At 41.8% G+C, this 24416-nt stretch overlaps 1 protein-coding gene across 3 annotated transcripts in view; it reads right to left on the bottom strand.

Annotated features, from left to right (window-relative positions):
• Positions 1–24416, bottom strand: part of LOC146392770 (protocadherin-1-like) — a 218821-nt gene that overhangs the window by 179407 nt on the left and 14998 nt on the right. For all 3 annotated transcript variants that reach the window (XM_084953122.1, XM_084953136.1, XM_084953131.1), the window contains exon 3: positions 18931–21114. In XM_084953122.1, the coding sequence (XP_084809248.1) occupies positions 18931–21114 (2184 nt within the window). The remainder of the gene's footprint in view (positions 1–18930; positions 21115–24416) is intronic.

Here is a 24416-nt window from a genome sequence, read left to right as displayed (position 1 = left end):
AAAAATTGCATGACTGGCAGTGAGAGATCAAACAAGGGGGGAAAAAAACCTGCTGAGATTTTTTTTTGCATTCAACACTTTTCTGTGACTCTTTCATCCAAAGAGAAATACTACTGAGGTTTAGCACAAAGACGCACACCTCACTGACAGCCCGGAGTTCAAAGGTCGCAGGTGGAATCATGCACACAAAATATGAGCAAACATTTCAGACTCCAGAGAGGAACGATGATGACGATGGTGGAGGATGGAAGAAGAGCTGAGTCTTAGTGTTTGTAGCCCTGAAACCAGAACTCATTTAAACTTAATCAGGCATGCTGCTAACTGCTAACTTATTTAAACGTGCTGTTCTTCTCAATCTTTTGGTTTCTCGTCTTCACTGAGAGCAGGAGGCATACTCGGGGATGTGGCACCCCAACCAGGAAGGCAGAGTGCTGGGAGAGAACCCCCACACACGGAGAGGATGCAAACTCCACGCAGAAGGGTCCTGACCAGGTCATGCATTGGAACCCAGGACCTTTTTGTGAGGCAACAGGTATCAATGTTTGAGTCAGAAACAGTTTCCCAGCTTTGGGTTGGTCATCATCATCTGTCCATCTTTGGGAAGCTTCTACTCAACCTACATAAGGTTTACAGGCTATCTTTGACTCTATTAATGCCATCCCACGCTCATCTATGCCGTTCACCCTTCACAGCCACCCATGAGTGACAGGCATGGCCATAGATGACTGCGGACTACAGTTTAGACTCTGTTTCTTTTCATCTTCAATACAAGTAAAAACAGTTGCATGGGTCAAAGGTCAAACCAGAGTTGTCTCTAACCGTTAGTCAAAGGTCAACCTGCAGGTCAGGTGTAACTCGTGTTAACAGCATTCAGCAGATTTAGCAGCACGTCACACTACAGATGATTGCTGAATATAATGAGACAATTACACTCTGTACACCTCACCTCTAATGCAAACACACACACATTCTCCTTGATGCACACACACGCTAACACACACTCACACACACAAATGCCTGAGCAGCAGTGAAGGCAGTTAAGTGTTTCTCTGAGGCGTTTAGGGACTTTCTGCCTCTTCCAGCTGTCAGAACCGAAACTGAATGATAGACGGTGATTGGCTATGGCTGCCAAGTGTGCACGTATGTACACATGCACGCACACACACACTCACACACACACTTTCCTGAAACTGCTGGTGAAATATTCAGTGTGCTGTGCTCACTGAAGGTAGCTCATCTGCCTCAAGACATTTACACCTCATTTTGCCAATTTAGAATGGCATCCCTCCTCCAGCCTGATGCACGTGCGCGCGCGCGCGCGCGCACACACACACACACACACACACACACACACACACACACACACACACACACACACACATTTATAGAGTAAAGTAAGGCTCGTTAATTCCAGCCTCAGTGTACTTCTCCAGTGCTAACTCCACTCAGTAGTTCTCCAAGGCAACAAAGCTAATCACTAAGCTAAAATACAGTATGCACACATACGCATATAAAATGCACAGTGTGGCAAATTTTTATGTGTCATGGTGCTGTATGAAGCAGCAGGATAATTCGTTAGGACATTGAGCTCCTACATTATATCTCGCTTTAGCGCTGTGTGCACCCTTTTGGGCAGGTGCGTGCGAGAAAATGGTCATCGGACAACCAAAAGCAGCCCAGCACCCAAAACTGCTGCCGTGAGGTGCATCCGGGTGACGGAGCACAGCTCAGCACTTTTGATGCCTGTGTGAAACACAAAACTATGAATAATTTTAATTAAAATTCAATACTTTAAATAACATAATGTGTTTATACTCAAATCCTCCCACACACACACAAAACAAAATCCACCCACATGCAAACAAAGCGTGCACTGCCTTGCTTACAAACTCCACATTTGGCTGCTTTTGGTTCAGTTTTGAGGCTTCTGTCACACAGATCTGGCAACCCTGCAGCCGGATTCTTGATGAGGAGCAGTGAGGGAGGAGCGTTCTCCTTAAGTGAAGGAGAACGTTTGCCTGGACGTTTGCCTCGAACAAAACCTGGACATGTCAAAAGTGATAAAGGTTGTTTTGGGTTTATAAGCCACTTTTGCTGTTTGAACTAAAGATTTGATAGATTTTGCTAGACAATACAAGCTAAATTATCTAAAAAGTTCACAATAACCTACATATGCAAATCCAACAATGATGCTAACAAATAAACTGACCCACTATGCACAAAGAAGGAGAAAGAGGACAGTCTGCACCCACAATTACAGCAGTTCCAGGGCTGAACTAGACCTTCTTGGCTAGAGTATTTTGGCCATGAGGCTGAAGTCCTGTTACCACACAGAGTTCATCACTGAAACTGAGAAAGCAGCTCTGTATTTACCAGGCAGAAACCAACAAACCCAGCAGGTTAAAAGGAAAACTAATTTGTTTTCAGAAGCAGATCTGATACTTCATGCTCTTTATGTGTCTCTGCAAATACCCATCCTTTCCATTCCAACAGATTTGCAGTTCCCCTTGCCTTTGCAGAGCCAGTAAAAACTTTATCTAATGTGGGACGAGCCTGACGTGACAGCTCAGGAGAAGAACGTCATCAGCCAGCTCTGAATGGTCAAAGGGTTATCCGACTGTATGCAGAGACATTTTGGCCTGAGATCGCTGATTTCACCTTTAGGAAACTGAAATGAAGAAAGAGGATCCGTGTTTTAAGAGCACCTGCACGCCTCTGGCTTTTTTTCTGTGATATACACCAACTGCAACTGAGGTTCACAAAATTAGCAGATGCTTACCTCTCACAGACAGTCCACTGTTTCTGCCTGAGCTGCCAGGCAGGCAAACATTATGGACTATGACAACTACTCCACTGAGAGACCTGCCTCGGCCAAGACCTCCACACTCGCTTTCTCCTTCCCACGTGCACTCACTGTGCACGCTAGCTGTGGTCAGAGGAGCATCAGCAAACATTATTCTTCAGGGGGCAGGCTATGGGGCACATGCATTTGTCCTCTCAGATGACTGGAGGTCTCATCGTGAAATCAGCTGCCAGATAGTCATTTATTATTTACCATGCTTTGTGTAAGCTATCAAAAAGTAAATGATCTCTTCACCCTTTTCAGGCTCTGGTTAATAATTATTAACACTTCAGACGTCACAATATTTTCTGACCAATGTTTCAAGACATAAAGAAGTGATTTAAACACACCTCTGATTCGGATGACTCGGAGGTAAAAACACACAAAAAGGGGGACATTGGCCTTTTTCCCATTAATGAGTAAAGCTGTTTGATCTTCAGTGAAGACACAACATCTGAAGCCCTTTTCAGACAGACAAATGAACACACTGTGAAGATCAGCAGTCGGTCGGCGGATCAGTCAAACCAAACTACCCAGCAGCCCCTGCAGCAGCACGCTGACTCGCCATGTGTTTATTTATCAGTTTTCAGGGATCGCTCCATTGGCTGCTCAGCCACCCGCAACATCGCATAAGGAGCCGGCAGGAGGGCAGGAAGACCGAACAAACGGACACCGTGTTGGAGGACACGGGAGAGGGCAAGACAAAGATTTTACCTGTCTCACACGCACACAGGTAAACACAGCTTCACAGCATGACCTCAGACTGTATGCAAAGTGCAATGCAAACACGGGTAAAAGGAGACGCTTGTGCGCGTGTGTGTGTGTGTGTGTGTCTATGTATTCATATCCATGCATGCCCAAACATGTCTGTGCTTCCACAGAAAAGGGTTCGGCCTGCCCTGTCATTATGTTGCTATGACGACACTGACAGGTTGCAGTGAGGATGGTTGTAAGTGTTCTTATGAATTCAGGTGTGACATCGCTCCATTCTTCTCTCTGTTGTCACCTATAGTCTCTCTGCTTCCTGAGTATTTCCCTCCATCACTTTATGTGTTTTTAGTGAGTGACAGGACACAGAAAACACACACACACACACACACACACACACACACACACACACACACACAGTGGACTCTACCAAATCTCATTAACAAACCTTCGAATCGGTGGTTGTAGATTAAAAATGGATCAAGACTCTGCAGCAGCTGCTCGGCCTCTTTCCTCCTCTCTGGATTTCAGTCAGATTTTTAGACTTTTGAGGTAAATTAGAGGTCCGATCCCAGAAGAGGGAGTTTTAAAGAGAATTATTAAACCAGAAGAAGGAAGTGTTATTTTGTACTAAATTGCAACGTCTTTAAACATGGTGTTTATGCTTTTATTTGTACTCTTTACACACTTTTTACCAGCGGGCAGTTTTATTTTCTGCATGTAATCACTGTGAAAAGCTCTTTAGTCAGCCTAAATATTTTGTCTCTAAAACATTGATATTTAACGGGTTTTTCTGTGGTTATCTTCTTTAGGGATTCATTTTCCAATTACTGGATTGATTTTTTTTCTCTCTATATACTGTTTGAAAAAGGGAAAAATGCTTATTGTTTCCCAGCATCCATCATATTAATTAATTAAATAAACACAAAGGTGTGGAAGAACACGACCTTGGCTGTTACAGCAGCAGAGTAATGATATGGTATCACTGTTGTATGAACACGTATTTCATAAAGCTGCAATGATTGGATGTACCCCTGCTTTTGGCCACGGTTTCAAAATTTATTTGCAGCCTTTTCAAAGGCCCGATGTGATTTAATAATGTTGTTAGCACAGGGAACGCAGTCTGCCTCAACAAATCTTCCTGTCTATTTACTGTTCCACTCCAAGTCGTTATTGATTATTTCGTGTATTGATGAGGTTGTTTGTTGGTGTTTTTTTAGTTGTCAGAGTGCGTCAGAGCAGATAAAGCGTCCGCTGGCTTCTTTGGAAATAAACATTAAGAGGCGGCTATGCTCGTTCAGTTTCTGACAGCAGCTGAGGAGAGAACACGAGCGCTGCTGTCCGACAAACACGGACCAAGAGCAGATTTGTTATTTTCTGTTTCTGAGCTTGTGCAGCGGCTTTAACGGGATTCGCACAAACCTTCAGGGAAATTTTCGGCTCCCCTCCCCAAAAGAAAGAAAGAAGCAAAAGAAAAAGTCGCAGATGTGAAGCTGTGTGTTAACATCCGACCTCAATCCTCTAATTTAACCTCCAGAGATTAGGCCGAGCCACTAATCCAGACTGAAGCAGAGGGAGAGAAGAGAGAGAGAGGCAGAGTCCCGATTTTTGATGTATTAGTCATGTATTTTTGTCTTTTTTATTCAAATATATTGTTGTCAGCAGTGAGACCTCTCATTCCAACCAATAAAACAGATGGAAGTGAAATGAAAATAAAGACGAGATGAAATGGAAGATGGGGAGCTGAGGTTGGCCAGAGGATTAGAGCGAGAGAGAAACAGCTGTTATAATCGGGCACACACACACACACACACACACACGCACACACACACACACACACACACACACACACACACACACACACACACACACACACACACACACCAGGCTGCAGTTGAAGGCCTCACTGAACCCTCCTTAAATACTTGAACCAAGATCTGTGCTGCGAGCTGAACTCTCATTTGAAATATGGATGAACAATAAAACTCAATCACTGATTGTATCATGCTGTTTAATCTGCTACTTCATTAGATTTGGAAAAATATTTTGGACCAAACGCAGGCTTATTGTGAGCTGCTGTTACACGTTATTGCTATTACGGTCTCCGAAGGTACTGCTTGCATTTACATCCAAGTGACATTTCCCCCTATTGGCCGTAGTAATTGATGATGATGTGAGTAATGTGTCGATATTGTAGAGCTGTTTGAGGGAAGATAGAAGTGTCCACAAAATGCTGTGCGTGACAGCAGCTAGCTTCTCTTCTTTCTTTTACTGCTGTCAGGTGACATAAATGAGGAAGTTATTTATTTCTGTAATGTGATCATTGTTGTGGTTTTTCAATTAATTTAAGGAAGTTTACTTAGGGAAGTTAAGTTGTGGGAAACAATGCAAAGAACATAAACAGGAGACAGAATGCATGGATGATCATGAGCTGAAGTTAAATCATGAAGATTAAAAACATCTGGGAGGAGTTTCCAGTGCTCTACAAACAGCAGACAAGTGGACGGTGTTGGGGAAAGTTGGATCAGGCTTGCTAGGATCGTCGATGGCTTACAAGAGTGTGACACTTGTGTGGAGAAACTCCTTTTGATTTGATTTTGTCTAAAAAAGTTGGTGTTTGTGGTCCTTAAAACTCCACTAAACCACTAATTATGTTTTTTTTTTTGAAACATCTAATTACTTGAACAAAGAAAAAAGGAATCGTTTCACAGAACAAAAGTTCAAATAATCCAAACTGGTGGCCATGAGTAAAACACTGAGGACTCCTCGCATCCTGCTGACTGGTAACAAAATGCAACCAGGAAGAGGAAGGAAGAAGAAGAGGAGGAAGCAAGAGCAAAGCGAAAGGATGAAGAATGTGGATGAGATAAAAGCAGAGAGGTGATGAGAGCGGGAGATAAAGAGAGGGAAAGAGGGGGAAGGAGAGAGGAGACGAGTGTTTCCTATCCAAACAGACACTTCAGATGATATGGAGAGAAAATGCCGAGTAAAAGAACGACAACATCTCCCTCCCTCTTTCTGTTTCTCTTATCTCCTCTCCACAGTCTGAGCAGAGGAAGGAGAGGTGATTCAAGGTGAAGTACGAGGTGGTCATACTAAATAAAAAGAGAGGAGACAGAGGGACGACAAGAGAGAAGGAAAGAAAGAGAATGAAAGCTTGGTCGAGGCAGAAATGGAGAGTAAGAAGAAAACGGCGAGGAGATGGGAAAGGAAAGACAGGATGAAAGACAGGGAAGAGAAAGAGGATGGAAGGAAGGAAATAAATGAAAAGAAATATAGAACGCAAGATAATAAGGAAAGAAAAAAGGGCATGGAAAAGTGAAAGAAGAGAAGAAGAGAGGCGCTGAGAAATGAGAGAAGGTGGATGAGGGCGAAGGAGGTGGAAGGAATAAGAGAAAGGAAAGACAATGAGAGAGTATAAGCAGGAGAAAAACGAGAGGAAGGAAGGATGAACGAGAAGTATTTTGCCAACAAGGATGGAAGCCCCTTTGCTCTATAAAACCTCTCTGAGCTCAGTCGACCACTGCGTCATTTTCTGCCTCAGTGCTGAAGCAGTTAACCAACATACACACACACACACACACACACACACACACAGAGCAAGCCGCCCTCTGCCCTCGTCACGCTCTGCCCTGCAGGGTCCAGGGATTTTATGACTGGCAGAGGCGTGTGTGTATCTGTATCTGAGTGTGTGTGTGTGTGTAGGTGTGTGTGTAGGGAGGAGGAGACATAAAGTAGCAGCACAGAGCTAAAAACAGTCTTTAAACCTGAAGCCTGCAAAGTATAAAAGTGTGTACAGAGGCAGAGGAAGAGGATGATTGAGATGAAGATTACAAAGTGGACTGAATGTGATGAAGAGCAGAAATGAGGATCAAAGGAAAACTTCTCGCTACCAACACACTCGGTCAGAATCAAAGCCAGGCTGACTTAAGATCCTGTCTTGCTGTAAAACATGCGATGTAGGCGAGAAACAACAAGAACAGCACTCGGCTAGTGAAGGCTACATATTAGCTTTAGCTAAAGATTGTTTTTGTTGCTATAATACCTGAAGACAAGATTTTTTTTTCATCACACGAAACCCTCAAAAACCTCCACGCAGGCTTTGAGGGTTTTACAGTGAACCTATTCTGCTCATTTCCAGGTCTATTTTTATTCTAGGACTTTACTCGAGTAACTCTGCAGACTAACAGATTTATATCATACTGGTTCATCGGCTCATCCTTAAAAGTCCACCTTCTCTCCTGATTGGCTGACTAGGGGTAACCATTTCTGTTTTTATAAGTGAGCAGTTTCAGGCCTGTGCACCATACGTTTGTCAGTGTGAGCTCTGTCTGTGCAGTTACTAGAGCTACAATTGGAGAACGTCATTATGTGAAATGTTCAGCACATTTAATCTAGATAACTAACAATGCAACATAATCTTCAGTCCATGCTAGTGCAATATTTTTAAACTAATACTTTAACCCAAATCAGATTACCCTCCACGTGGTGACTGTTAGGAAGTTTATTTGGGCAAATAAAACTTGAAAGCTAAATTGCATTCAAGTCACGTGTTCTGAAACCACCTTGTTTAGCACGGGACTAAAATACAACCTTCTTGGCTAGCACAGGCGTTAAACGTGGGTGTAGTCGATGGATTGTGTTTTGGAGAGACTATTTCAGATACCAGCGTTTCAGAAAAAACTAAGTTTTATTTTCTTGTTGTTTTTCAACACTGGGAAATCTGTACTGCTTTCCTACTTTCAAAAATGTCATACCTGCAGCTCTTCACTGTGACGCGCAGCCATCAGTGTAAACAGTGAATGTGTTTCTGCTGTTTGTGCTCGGATCAGAGCCAGGAGATGAACCGCAAGCGGACAGACAGCGACGGAGGATGCAGCTCAGCTCACCTATTCTGCTGCTTCTCCTTCTTGTTTGTCAGGTCAAACAATGAGGCTGCTATTTGACAGATGGGGAGAGAGAGCTGCAGGAAGTAAACACCAAACAGGAAGTTGAACACAAATGAAGGCAACAGGGCAGACCATAGCCTCCGTGTAATGATCAATTACTGTTGTAGGATGGCATTATAATCAAATAACAAGAGGAATCAAAGGGCTGCTGGTGATTATGTGTTATTTCCTGATTGATGAAGTCATGTTTGTCTCTCTCTCTCGCTCACTCCGGTAGCTGTCACTTCCCTCATCGTCACCTGTCAGTCAGGATGCAGACGGAGGCGGTTGCCGCGGTGACTGCCTGTGACTGTACACTTGGCAGAAGGTCCTTTAACACATCGAGCTGCACTCCCTCTCTAACACAACTCTCCAGAGACTCGCTGCTGACAGTCCTGATTGTCACTTAGCATCTGCTGCCAATTACTGCACTATGTTCCTGAAAATACTGATCCTGATACTATTACGGCTACTGTGACTACTGATACTGATGCTACTGTTACTCTTACTTTGGCAACTACGCAGTAGTGATGCTACTGCTACCGTGACTCCTAATCCCGATGCTCTTTTGGTCTTGGATGCGAGAAATCACGTGTCAAAATATTTATTCCTCTTTTAGATTGCCTGTCATGCCAATAATCTTGTCAATTGCATTTTTTAAATTAAAGCCAGCGTGCGTTTAGTTTTTCACAGAGGTGAACCCCATTCCAATTAAGACAGAAAAAATAGTGGAAGAAGTCATGTTCTCCGCAGAGCTTTTCCATCGTTTGTGCTTTGACTGGAGTTCTTTTAATGAATCTCTGCTCTGTCTTCTTCTTCTTCTTTTGTGGTGGCTTATTGGCAACAACTGGAAAATGAAGTTCCGCTATTCGCATGACAGTAGTGGATGGAAAACTGCATTCATTTGCATTTTCTTTTTGCCAATTTGGATTTCATTGCTGCTTGGAAAGCTGACTTTTATCAAAGTGCCCCTCACCAAAGAAAAGAATGACAAAACTCCTTGTTATTTATGACAAATGTCCAGTTGTGGCAGCCGAAATCCACTCAAAATGAAGCAGGCTTCAGCTTTGTTGTGTCAGTGTGGAGTCCACATCAAGATCAGGATCAGCAACACGTGAACCAAACCAATTCCTGCCCATCTTTTTGCATTTCTGTTATCCTGCTCTGCTTCTATCAACACAACACAGTCACAGCATCCGAGCTGCTGCCGCCACCGCTGATGATAACAATAAGCAGCTATGTTGTGTGTGTGTGTGCGTACTTTCCTGCAGACAGATAGAGTTCAGCAGCCCGGTGTGCAGAGCAGCTGTACAGCATCTGACCTCTGACCCCACTTACAGGTGTGTATGTGCATGCATGTGTATTATGTGGTGCACATCTGCAGCCCTCTTCTCTCCTGAGTCATACCACCTGCTACCAGCCCAGTCACACACACTCACAAACATAACGCTAACATACATGCTGATATGTGGAGTGAGCGTGTGTCTGTGTGAGGTTTGAGTGTGTCTGTGTGTGTGTTCGTGTGTGTTTTGCACTCGGCTTCATCATCTCCTCCACCTCCTCATTTTTTCCTCTTTACAGGGCCCACACTCCCCCTCCTCTCGTCATGCTTGCATCTACTGTCGCCTGTTTTGTTCGTGTGTGCGTGTGTGTGTGTGTATGTAAACCCTAAGGCAGGTTTCCATTCCACTTCACTTGTGTTGTTGGAGCAGGTGGCAAGACATCACACACACACACACACGTGTATATATATATATATATATAGAGAGAGAGAGAGAAATCTATATAAATGCACTGAACACACAATAACACAATAACAAAATTATGTTTCTTGTGTTTTTGATTTCTGGCGCCACATAAAAGTAAAACACAGACACACACACTGATCTTTGTATTGAGTCGTCTCAGTGGCTCGAACACAATCACAGCCCTGAGGGGGCGACCGAGATAGACAGAGATTGAGAGAGAGGCTGAATAAGAGTTCCTTCATGGCTCTCTCGACTCTCTATGGATTGTTTAAAATAAACTGGCACTTCTCAAAAGGCTAAGATGATTTTATGTTTTCTGAAGATGATTTCACTCCTGTCCTGTTCTTCTTCTTCCCTGAGAGCAAGCAGGAACGTTCTGGTGGCGTCCACTGAAGCACTGAACTGTGATTGAAGTGATTGAAAAATGTTGCTGCTTGTTGTTGTAGTCCCCATTTTGTCACTGCTGCTTTTAAATTGGCCAAACGGCTCATGTGAATGGCTCCGGAGCCGTCCTTTGGCTCTCAAAATAAGCTTTTGGCAGGAAACCACGAGAGGTTTTTTTTTACACCATCACTCTATTTTAATCATTTACTTAACTGTTTTAAAATGTTTAATTCCTCTCCTTTCCTTATACACTAAGACAGAAGAAAATGGTCTAGCTTTTTCAAAATTACTTTAATTTTATTGGTTTCATCTTAAATTTGAGCCCCAACCTGCTTTGGTCCCAGTTTTATGTATTTTTTTTACATGGTATGTGGATGTATAAACAGCGGCTCTGTGAAACTTTGGCTGCTGATATGGGAAGTATATGCTGAAATAATGATGGTCAGCAGGTGTTTTGTTCATCATCTTTACCTTTTTGTTTTCTTATGTTAGCATGCTAACATTTTCTAATCTCCCAAAGGCTTACTTACAGGTGTGCTAGCTGCTTGTAGACAGACATTTCCACCATGTCAGCAGACATATCATTTATCATAAGGAGAACAGGAATCTACGAAGTAACTCTCATTACATTGTTTACCTAAAACCACCGAGTTAGCAAGCTAACTAGCCACCACGATAGGTTAGCTCAAACCACATGAGTGGTGCTGATGATACAGAGCTTTTCCCTTCATGTTTGGAAGTTCTGTGATTGTATATTTGTACTGTATATTATATGAGGTACAGCAGGACAAACTGAAGTTGCTGTTTTGCATCATGACATCTTTGGTAGCTTGCGTAATGTTTTCAAAGCTAATGTGGGTTGCTGCTAATAATTCACAGCACTTTGAGGTACACTCTATCTCTGTGTTTATCTTTGAGCTGTAAATTTGCAATTTTGTACATTTATATAATACAACCTCATACAATATAAACAATTTTAATATTGTATATACTGTATATATTACCACTGTGATAGTCTTGCAACTACTCGCACTTTAAATTCTGACTACACCCACACACAAGCTACAAAAGCTACAAGTGCTACACAAGCACTTGTTTTACTGTTTTACTATATTCTACGCTCAGAGTTAAGTTTATTCTTATTTTAGATAGTTGTTTATTTAGTTGTTTGAAGGGAAGCTGCGAAGTAAGAATTTCATTACTTTGTGTAACCACTTGTGTTTTGCAGTGTATAAGACAATAAACTTGAATCTTGCATTTTTAAGTCATTATAAGATTTCATAGTGTAATTATTATAAGTTTTAAAAGACTCAGACTGCTGGCTTGTTGTTCTTAGAGCTTTCAGCTCTCAGGCTGATTTTCTGTGGGACCAGCTTTCAGTCTGGGTTTATTAGACAGATGCTTTTTCTACTTTTAAGATTTGAGCTAAATGTAGTCATACTTATAGGTATCCAAATCCTGTGGCACAAATAACTGGACAAATATTTTGAATTTTAAACAAGATGAACGGTTCTCTTCCTCTTAAACTGGAGGAGGTGACTCTCCAGCAGCACCTCAGACTCATTTAATGTGTCCTATAAACACCTGAGTGAAACGTTCAGATGCTAATCTCCTGCCATCCGAACAGAGTGTGAATTGTTTAAATCAGTTATTTCAAGGAGAGCTGGAACTGGGTGTCTTCATGAATCCAATAATTTGATGTAATTTGAGGAGTGAGGTGTTTTCTACCTGTCAGACATGCCTCGATGTGTGTGTGTGCGTACACACACACAAGCTGAGAGGATTACTTTGTGCTGACAGACACCCACGCCTTAGGAACGTGTGTGTTGTATGTCTGTGTTTGTGTGTCAGTGTTACAAAGGCCCTTTGTGATGAAACTCCCCAACCATTCTGGACCCGCAACTTCGCCACTATAAACACTGCGAGTAGCTGTTCTAATCAGTGAATACACACAACCTTCAAAACATTATACTCACAACAATGAACAGCCAGTAACAAATAATTAGTACGAGCGCTACTGCTAAAAGGAATAATATAGAAAGGTGACAAATTCAAGGAAACACCCGAACCTTCCCATGCAGTAACAACATATTTATTTTGGTTTCTTTGGTTTTAGTTAATCTAGTAATACTAATACTAAAAAGTACCAAAAGACCTATGTTCTTGATGTCGTCCAACTTATTTCTGTAGCTAAATTGTTGTAAAATTGTTGTAAACTCTTTCCCCCATGAGCAACGTTTGGGGATAACCTTTGTTCCTGTCATATTTCAGACCGGATTCCAGAATAAAATGACTGAATGTGCATCAGAAGTTAATGTGGGTGATCTCTACACAGTCTATTCTAATGGTGCCCAAACCATGTCTTTACTGATAAAGACTACAGGGTACAGGGTAGGTCATCAAATGTGATCTTTATAGGGGAAAGACTCATAAATACTCACAACAACTGCTGATTTTACATGAGCTGGGTCCTGATATCTTCTTAATGTATCAGCATTATGTATGGATGAGTGAAGATTCTGAGTTTATTTAAAAAAAAAATCTTCTGGAGAAGCTATTCAACCACAAAAGACTAGTGCAACTTTAAAATCCTGAAAAGGAGAGGTGATTATTTTACATGAGTGTTTTGGCAAAGGAAAGTGTGCAGCTGAAGTAACGTGCGAGTACAGTGGCAGTATCTGTAACCTTGCCTTCCACTCAGCTGAACCTGACTGATGACAGGCACTCTGTCCCAGCCTGATGATATTTTAGCCGCTGCCATGAAATTACAGTAATTTTCTGGGGGAGAAAAAGCTGCTAGCTGCCCGCCTAATGACTGCCATTACAGTTTCTTTTCCTGACAGTGAGCCGGACCGCAGAGAAACAGGAAGTCTTCTGTCAGTCAAACTACAGAAACACATGCTATTGATTAAAAACACCTGTTCTGAATTGCCTATGGTTTAATGAAGTGAGCGAGCTGATTATTGAGTGTGAACATTAACAGGTCCAGTGGGATGGAAACCAGATTTTGGTTCATCGTGTGGTTTCGGGTGTGTCATTTTCATGGATTTCATCTGTTAAGCTGACTAGCTGAAACACTGAATGAATGGGGCTGATGGTCTGATTGCTATTGTGGGTGAAAGAGATTAATATTTTTCTTTTCACCCCAATAACTCAAGGAGAAAATTTCATTTCATTTCCAGCGTTTCCAGGGCTTTTTAACTTGGTGGCTGATGTAAGTTATCCCTGATATGATAACAAAAAAAAAAAAAACAAAAAAAAAAAACAATGACAGATTTTTTTCCCTTCTCTACCTTTGCCCACCCTGTGGAGGAATGAAATATGTTTTCAAAATTAGAAGAAAATATGAGACAAAAAACTGAAACAACAGTATTATTTTCATGCCATGTTCCTAATGACTACAGCGGGCCCACAGAAGAGCATCGGCCTCCTGGATGCCTGCTAGCTGAGTTGTTTTCAGGCATGTTGACATGCTTAGAAGGAGTTCCTTATAGAAATGTGTTTCTTGGAAGACCTAGAGCTCCAACCAAGAAGAGCTGGAGGTGGTTGTCAGGGTCTGGGTATCAGTGTCAAGACTGATACCCAGATAAACCAAGATTTGGAGCCACTCCAGCAGTGCATCTTAAATCGGTAGTACCTGATTTAAGATGCACAAACAATGCTTTAATGAGGATAGTCTAGTACTCGCTCATATTTTTCTGGACAATTACAACTTTCTGCATGACACCTACCACCACCCTGTTCCAAACGGCAATTTTGGGAAGCTCTCTCTGCTTGTCTCGAAACTCCACTCAACTCTCCTGGAGAGGTTCTGCGAACAATTAGCCTGTTGTGTCTTGCCTCTCTCGCAACAAGCCAGGTTTGGACATTTGAAACCAAGAGCAACACGGTTCTCTTCCAATGTCTTGACTCCTGCGTCTTTTCTCACAAAAGCCGACCCTCCAAAAACAGCTGCAGCTTTTAATGAGTGGAATTGTTGCTTTGGCTATTTGAGACTATTAAAAAAAAGCTGCAGAATGTTCCCACAAGCACTTCAAATGAAGCACGAAGTAGTCTTTGGATTTAAGACACACTAAATGTGCCATTGGAGCTTCCTGCACAGCCTGTAAGCCTGTAGAGCATAACGCTCAGATCATGAATCAAACTCAAACAACAGAGTGAAAGTGCAGATATAAACGAAGTGCTGGTTGTGAAAACAGTTTTTGTTCTCCTTTAAACAGCTGATAGGCGCCATGATATGACACTTGGGCTGCTGGCACAGAGATACGCAACAGCACTACAACAACAACACACACAGAGCGAGACCTGACAGCAGACATTTGCACACCTCTATGAAGATGTTTATAGTTTCTTATCCAATGTTTCAAATGTGTCCTGGCTTGAAATTTTTTTTTTTTGTCCTGAATTCATTCTGGGCATATCTATTCAGCACTGTTACTATTGATTCTGGATTATAAACTTCTAATAAAATAAAAAGTAGCTTAATCATCTGGTATTTGATAAATATATGTATTCAACACAATTTTAGTATCAAACTAAAACTGGAATGCTTCAGCTGTACAGATGGTAATATGTAATCCAGAAGTCATTTAGCTCAGAGCTTATACAAACACACATCTCCTCATTCAAAGGGCAGAGCTTTCCATAGAAGGAAGGATTGTATTGGGTTGGATGGACGGAGAGGGAGGTTGGTCAGTACTATGAGTCAGCACACACACACACAGGCAGAGGTCGTTGTGTTGCCATAGAAACGGCTGAGCTGGTCAGCGTAAAAGCAGGAAGGATGCCGCCGGACTGTTAATGTAGAGACCAGACACAGGGAGGAGTCGGGGAGAACTGTTAACTTTTGGCCTCTTCGCTCCTCTTTGCTAAATAGCTGTTCTTGATTGATATTTGACCTTTGACCCCAGCGGGTTCAGCACCTGCTCAGAGTTGTTTTGATATCAGTCCTTTCTGTGCTGTTTGCTGTAGGTTCAAAGTCTGAAAGAGTGTTGGGTGTGTTTTGCGTGCATGTAGGCCACACGCCACCAGGTAGGCAGCTGTAAATTTAAAGTGACAGAGAGAATGGCTGATGTGTTCCAGTCAGCTGTTATGGAGAGAAAACATATTTGGAACAAAGGGCAAAAGTAAATTTCAAGCACTGTTCAAACTGTAAAGCTCATGTAATAGACCTCCATCGGAAATGCTAACAAGAATGCTATTTTCAGCAAGTGGTTCTTAGTTTTGAGTGTTTGCTTATAGAAATGCTCATTTCCACCAAACACAAAAATGATTATTTGCTTGTCAACCATCTGTAAAGAATTTAAGCATGCAATGTATGTTTTCAGTTTGTTTTTGGCTTCCTTTTAATGTCTCAGTATTGCGTTTAATCTACACTTATTTCTGAGTACTACACAAATTGTCATTGTTATAGAACTTCTGATAGAGTGCTAACGGTAGCACAGTTAGCACAGTTAGCCTTTGGTTTGCATGTTAGCATGCTAACAAGTGTAGCTGAAGATAACAATGGCACAATTTGACAGCTATTATTATATTGTGCTGTTTCCTAGATGTGATGCTAGGGCTAACACCATGACTCTGATGATTCTGCCCTATGAGCCCAGAGCTGCATAAACCGGATATGTGGCTCTAAAACAGTCATCTGGATACATCATTAATGTAGTGGGAAAAAAAACATGATAATCCATCTATCTCTGATCTATTTAATAAAAGTAGTGGATTGACAGAATTAGCCACTTTTCTAACTAACAGTCAGTTTTATCTTATTATGTTATTCAGCTTTAACCGAGCAAAAACTTTAAAATGTCAAGGAAAAAGCTTGCTAATTATCCTCAGATGTAATCTGATGGGTTTCCTTCTCTTACCCTATAATTTAGTAGATAATGTTTTTGAGAACTTTTTTACATCACCTTGTGCTCCCTGTAACTGTGAGGTCTGAACGTAGTTGTTAAAACATCAGAATTATGAGCATAAAACCAAACAATTGAGAAAATGGTCAGATAAAGAATTTAAAAAAAATATCTAAAAAGGGAAAAGATATGTTACCATTCTGTCATCCAGCTCTAAAATCAGTGTTTTCTGCAAAACCTAATTGTTTGTCTTGACATTATTAATGAAAGGTGTTGAGAACATGCAGAAACCATACTCAGAAAATCTTGGGCCAAATACATTTTCTCTCCATATATGAGAAATGAAAATGAAAATAGAATACTGTACCTCTCCTTGCAGCATTCCCAATATTCCCAATTCAAGAACCCAGTGAATGCACAGAAAGCGCCACTTAAACATTTAAGAAACAAGTTTATTGAAATAAATTCTGCTTTAAAGAAAGAAAAGAAAAGAAAAACACTGTACAATTATGTCCCCATAGAAAAGTACATGAGAGTACGTGACTGAGCAGGTGTGCAATGGAACAGACTAGATGTGGCTTTAAATTCTAGTATGACGCCTGCATGTCAACAGGCTAAATGTTAAACCAGCAGGAGCGCTAGCAAGCTGCCAACAGCAGCAGGGACTCTGCGAGACTGACCAAAGAAACAGTTTCTCTGCTTAGATATATATATATATATATATATATATATATATATATATATATATATATATATATATATATGATGTTATATATGATGTTGAAACTGATGATGGCGATGACAGTGAAAATGCAGGTGTGTGTGAGTCTTTGGTACATGTTTTCAAACAGTCAACACAAGTCTTTAAGAAGCCGGTAGAACATTGAAATGGCCTTGTTAAGCTCACACGAGACACACTGTAATGTTGCAAAATAAACAGCAGATGAAAAAGCAGAAACAAAACAAAATGTTTCACATTCACATGTATGTACAGTCTGAACATCACTACAACACCTTAATCTGATTGTCTGGTTTTTTCGGCGCATGTGACATTTTCACCTTTCACAGCTGCAGGTCCATCAACATGAAGCCACAAAACAGCCGATGTGGCGTGAACGCTCATCACAATCACACAGTTAATGGCCCCTGTCTCACATACCCCCTCCCAACTCCCCTTTTTGTACATTAAATAGAATAAAGCAAGGCACTCTGGGTAAAAGAAGGCAAAAGCGGGTGCCTGGAAAATTACCTGCCATTAATCTGTGCAAACAATTGCCTTTTGAGCCCCTGTGATTGGGAACACAGCTAAATTAAAAGTCGTCTTTCAGCTGACCTGACAGGAAGCGTTGTGGCTCGGAAACGGTCGTATTTAGTTGTAGTGTACCTTTTCCTTCATAGCGTAGAGGCTCTTTATAACCCCACTCCCTTAGCCTTCTTATTGCCTTTCTTCTTTTCTTTCTTCTTTGCTGCTGGGCTCCCTGACTGAGCTGAAATTACCTTAAATTGGTCTGAACTGGATGGAAACACTAAAGTGCTGCTCAGTCAGTCTACTTTCTGGCAAAAGAAAGCTAAGAAACAATAAAAATTGGTTAAAAAAAAAAGAACGAAAACTAACTCAGGAATTCACAGTCACTCTTTGTCACACTTCAACAAGCTGATCCGGCCATAAAGAGCAGCTTTAAGCCTCAAGTCAGCTCTCCAGACAAAAAAGAAAAGAATAACACATTCAGACATAATGAGGATGTCAGCATGAACCTTTCAATGGGTGCTCAAAGAACTCCAAGAACATTTGCGAATAATAAAATGGGGAAAACTCATAATGTCCTTCATTTAATCCACCATAAAAAAAGGTAAAATGAAACACAAACAAATGAAAAACACAGATGCTAAGGACAGACCCATATGGGATTTCCAAGTTGAACAGGGGGCTCAATCAAACGTATGCTATCAAACTTGGGTTTACATAACATCATAAGTAATTCTTTGAAATATCACATATTTCGCTATAACAGGAGCTTTTAATTAAATTCTGCAGATTAAACATTTGAATGCAAGGCTCGAAAACATCATCCAAAAAAACCCCAAAACCCATTACCTCAAACATAAAAATCCTCCCTAAATGTGTTTTAGATCAACAGAGTCCATTTTAGGAGGGAGGTTACTGTAAGGAACTGACAAATTGGTAAGCCCATATTTGGTCTAGCCCTGCAATCCTTCATTCTGTGGCTTTGTGGTGTCCATGTTGAAGTGAATACCCAAAACTGAGCAGAACAGAACACAAATGGTGAACAGAACCAAACTTAAAATAAAAGGAATCACAACTGTGAGGAGGTGGGTGATGTGCAGGGAAATCAGTGCAGCTTTGGTGGAAGAACATTGGCTTTGCCAAATAAGTCCCAGCGTGACTACCACACCCGGTTGGTCCAATAGATCTCCCTGTGGTACATTGCTGTGTTTGCGTAGTCTCCTACCTGTTTGTTGCTGTATTTGGGTGGGTTGGCCTTGTAGCTGTAATCCGAATATTGGTCGGAGCCAGTAGAGTTGTTGTCGCCTGTCCCCACGAAGGTATTGGTGGCAGGGAGGTCCTGAACAGCCTGGTGCTTCTTGGAGGCAGACGGTGACTGTGGCTGCAGCTGGATGGATGGTAGCGGGGAGTTGGAGCGGTAGTGGCGCCCCAGATCAGGGCTCCCTGGTGGATAGTTAAGGGGCAGGTGGATTCTGGGACTGTCATTGACATTCTCATTGATTAAGTTGAATTTGAGGCCTTTTTGTAGACTGGCGTCCTCATCATCTTCTCCTGTCTTAGCTGGTTTTGGAGCCTTCCCCTTTTTGCTCTTTTTCCCTTTGCCATTTTTAGGGCCCTGCTTTGGGGCATACAGGTCCTTACTCTCCTTCTTGCCGGCCTGGTAACCACTCTTGGTATCCTTCTGTACCCAGCGTCTGATGAGGACCACGGCAACTATAACTAAAATGACAACAGCAAAACCGGCAAGACTGCCGTAAAGAATATTGCTTTGCTGAGAATAGGCATAGTTGGGATCTCCGGCAATGTCCCTGTCCAAAGGGGTGTAGAGGCTGTGTCCAACCAGCGCTTCAATGAGGGAGACATTTGATTTTGTTTCATTTACAAAAACATGAACTAGTGCAATGGTGTTACGAGGAGGTTTGCCCTTATCAACAACCTTCACTACCAGCCGATGTAGCCCATTGTACTTCGGGGTTAATTCTTGTGCTGCTGTGATTTCCCCATCATTGGTAGATATTTGGAACAGATCATATGGATTTCCACCTATGATGGTATACTCTAGCTCAGCATTGAGTCCAGCATCAATGTCCTCAGCTTTTACCACCTCCACGTGTGTGTTTGGTCGGGTCCCAACCGGTAGGTGTACAAAGGACGAGTTAGACGGCCTGGTAACATATGGGGCATTATCATTTTCATCCAACACATTGATGGTCACACCCACATAGGAGGATCGAGGTGGGTTACCACCATCCACAGCCTTTAGTTGAAATGTGTAGGTGCTCTTCTTTTCACGGTCGAAGGAGATGCTTGACAGAATGGTTCCTGTGCCATTCTGGATGACAAACATGCCATTGTCCTGTTCCACAAACAGCCTGACTTGGGAATTCTCATCCTTATCTGCATCATTGACTGTCACTACACCAACAGGATTGAGTGGAGGCATGTTCTCTATGACAGAGAAGCTATAGCCATTCAGTGTAAACTTTGGGTCATTGTCATTGCAATCTAGAACATTTACCACCACCGTGGCAGTGCCGGTTTTACTAGGCACACCCTTGTCTGCTGCAGTTACACGGAATTCATAACGCTCTTTTTCTTCCCGATCCAATGAGTGATTCACACGAACTTCTCCAGTGCTGGAATTAATTTTAAAGAGCCTTCTGGCTGTTGAATCAGTGATGGTATAGAACAACTCTGCGTTTGTGCCGCTGTCTGCATCTGTCGCCACAATGTCTAGAACTTTGTCTCCTGGCTGGTTGCCTTCTGCAAAGTCCACCTCAACAGTTGAAGGAGAAAAGTTTGGTGCATTATCATTAATATCTGTAACCTGGACTTTGAGAGCGTTAGTGCTGGACAGAGCTGGGTTTCCAGAATCCACAGCGACTATTTCAATCCTGTAATCCTTAATACGCTCATAATCCAGCAGGGTTGTTGTCTGCAGGAAGTATTTTCTCTTCCGATCGTTGGCTGACTCACTTGCGGGACGAAGCTGAAATGGAACATCACCAGCAACAACACATGTCACCACAGCATTTTCCCCCTCATCACGGTCTGACACCTGGACCAGTGCCACTGGTGTACCAATAGGCATGTCCTCAGAAATGTTGGCCACACCATCGTGATGTGTTACCAAGCCAATACCACGGATCTCAATGGCTGGTGCATTGTCATTTTGGTCCTTGACGTGTACGGTCACAAGGACCTTGGAACTCTTGGAATTGGGTCCACGATCTCTTGCCACCACAAAGAACTTGAGAAAGTTTTCTTCTTCTCTGTCCACAAGACCTTTGACGTAGACGATGCCTGTTGCGCGGTCAATGCGCAGAAGCCTTTGGACAGATTCTGATGCTTGATGGAGGCTGTAGTCTATCTCTCCATTGAGGCCAGTGTCTGCGTCGTTGGCTTTGACCTACAAGAGTTGGAAAAAAACAAAAGACAGACAGACAGACAGAAAGAAAGAAACAAAGAAACAGATTCAATCTTTTAGCGAAACACTGTCCAAAACAACATTAAGAATCAGATCATTTGCCTGTTTAGAATTGCATTTGGTACACTGGAAAATCAAAATATCATCAAAACATTGATCTTTTGGCAGGTTTGCAGTTTTCATGACAAGCAATAAATATTCTATATTTAATACATTCAACTTTAGAATAAAAGTCTGAAGTAATCTCAGACTAAAAGAATGATTCGCCATTCGCCACGCTCTTTTTCATGTGTCGTCATTGAAATACACGTCATGATTCCATTACAGTCTCTGTTAAATTTTAATGATTATTTAGCTTCTTTGGCTAATGAAGAGTCATGACCATTACTAATGCAACAGTACAAGGCCCTTTATGTTTTCCTCAGGGGGAGGAGTTTGTATGCTGCGAAAGATAATACCCGATCAAAGCTGATTGCACAACCCTACACAACAACATCTAACGGCTGTGCAGCGGGTCATTGGTATCTAATGGGCAGACGAGTGAATGTTAATGTTCCTCTCATTATCAGAAAAGCCCCAGCTCCTCAGGGCCCATTAGGAGACTGAATAGGACAGAACAGAATGAACCACAAGCTGACTTCATAAGTCCAAACCTAAAGTGAATGGGGGCAGTTAGTCAATTAGGAGATATGAGAAGTCAGCAAAATATCACTTAGGAAATACTCGTTAACACACCTGTCCTATCTACGGATGTAAACTGTTTTAATTGCAGACATTGAATGCCATGGCTGCCGGTCAGAAATGTAGGTTGTTTCAAATTAAGCAGTTCTTGAACAGCTGATTTAAATGTCCCAGGTGCTGCTGATCCAGTGTTTGTACAGCCTTCACCCAGGACAGAGTAATGTAATTATGTTGGGTTTTTTCTTCTTCTTTTTTTTAGGCCATTATACCTTTAAAGCTGGGCTGGTTCTTAGCCAAGCTTGCACTCAGTAATATATTTCCCTGAAATTTAAGTCCAAAATATTATGATTTACTAAAATACAAAAAAGAAATCTGCCAATGGGATAAGATTATTAGGGCTACTTTTTAAAGAACCAATCAAACATAAGGGATTGCTTCTGGTCATAGCTTCGTATTTATCCAAATAAGAAACACCCTTTAAAGCCCCTAAAAACACCAGCTACGTTAGTAATCAAAATCTAATATAATGTAAACATGATATAAGTTCAATGAAGATACAGATTATGCCATATCAAAAACCATTTAAATCAGATTTTAGGAGGAAATCAGTGTTTAAAAGGCTACTGCTAACAGAATCTCTGAAGACTCTTGTTTTTCACACAGACTCCAGTTCATACTGCCACATAATAAATATGTTGTTTATCGTCTGCTCAAGAAACTCACAAACTGTGACGGACCACCACCAGCACCATGATGTGACCATAGAAGCTGCTGATCCAAGTCAGAGAGGTTAAGGTTAAAGAAAGCATGAAAGTGAAATTATAATTTCTCCTACCCATTGATTTCCTTTCCTTTGCTCTGGCCTTAAGCAGCAGACATCACCAAACAGCGGTGAATTATTGACAGCTTCTGAGAATTGTGTATTGAACAGTTTTGCTGCTGGAGCCCGGTGCCACTGTGATGGGGACAGAGCTGCACTGGCTGCGCTCCAAGGCCACTTTGTCCAGGCATACAGAAACTATAAACACTCTTTATCTACCAGTTAACAATTAACCTGCAAGAGCGTCTGGTTTCCTGACTGAGTGAACCAGAATCTCTGAATGTTTCAGGTGATTTACAACAGTAAACCTTTAATTTATTCCAACATTCTCCAAATCAGCCTGGTTTCTCCCCCTCCACGAAACTATTAGAGAATTTATTCCCGAGGAAATGAGCTTGCAGACACTTAACGCAGAAAGATAATCTATCACAGTTTATATCCTGTCTAGTTTATTGTTGACTAAATTACATTATAATGACATGGCAGTTCAGTGTGGACTCTTCAAACCGTTTGAGGCTGCTTTTTGAACGAATTAATCAGCTCGTCAACATCATATTGTTTTTTAAATCATCTTTAGGATTTTAGCGACTACGCATTAGGGACCCCTGTCAATATTCTTTGGTCTTTAATAAGCGCTAAATTTCAAGGATCTGTCTTCTGCTTATTACTTGATTAAAGGCTCTAAAAACTGTTAATTGTTCTGACTCAGCTTCTTGATATGGTTGATTAGAGCTACATTTAAAAGAAAAGATGCCAAATTTCGAGCTGCTCTGGTTGATGTCCTTCTGGTTAGCTTCCATTTCTGAAGGGTTTCAGGTAGGCGGAGCTAAGTTCAAAAGCTTTAAACACAGTAGTGCAGAAAGGATCAGTGAATTCAACGTGGCAAGGTGGGGATGTCATGTACCTAAGTGCACCTATCAGGCACAAGAGCAACATTTGAATGTAAAGAAAAAAAAATCGGATCAAAAACCACACCCACACAGGCTCTGTAACTGGGCTTTTCCAAACATTAAATATATAAGAACAGAAGAATTGTTCAAAGGAATTTACTTTAGGTTACATTACAAGGGAATATTAATCAAATCTTTTTTATGCATTATTTTTATCCAGAATAATAGTTTTTTTTCCAAAAATCTAGTGATTTAAACTTAAATTTGCCCATTTTTAGAAAATCATCAAAGTTAGACCCACCGATGTTACTTTTATTGAGATAATCTGCCTGCCTGAAGGTCTAAAATAAGGTGACTCGATACTGAAACAGCTTTAGAAGAGGCTAACAATAATCACAAAGCAGCAGTGTGTTCCTTTAAAAAACAAGTCAAAAGAAAGGGATATACATGTCTGTGTTGCCACTGGCTGATTTAAGCAGGTCAGGGTCGTCGGTCGGCGATGTCCCGCTGCCTCTAAAGCATCGCTCCTCAAACGCACGTTAAGTGAAATGAATTCTGTGGCTCTCTGAAATGCAATGAGCCACATCCAGAGCAATAATACCAATAAGCCCCATGGATAATCTCATGACTGACTCAGATTAAGTCATGCACAGCAAGCTGGAAGGCTGGCTGGCCGCACTGCAGTCTGGGAGAAGGGGCACGAAAAGTGGAGGATGACATGGTGAAGTGGGTTTGTTGGGATGTTGCGGAGTCACCGAGCCAAACCGGGCCTTCCTGCTCTGCTCGCTGACGGCAACATCACGTACCGCCGCTCCAACCGGGGGCTCAAAGGTGAAGTTGAATCAGTGGTTAATATGTGACTACACACAGCGATCCCACGCCCCGTTTCACCT

The sequence above is a fragment of the Perissodus microlepis genome, chromosome 2 (genome assembly GCF_051167445.1).
Source record: "Perissodus microlepis isolate ML-2025 ecotype Zambia chromosome 2, ASM5116744v1, whole genome shotgun sequence".
Lineage (NCBI taxonomy): Eukaryota > Metazoa > Chordata > Actinopteri > Cichliformes > Cichlidae > Perissodus > Perissodus microlepis.
This window is presented reverse-complemented; position numbering and strand designations above follow the sequence as displayed.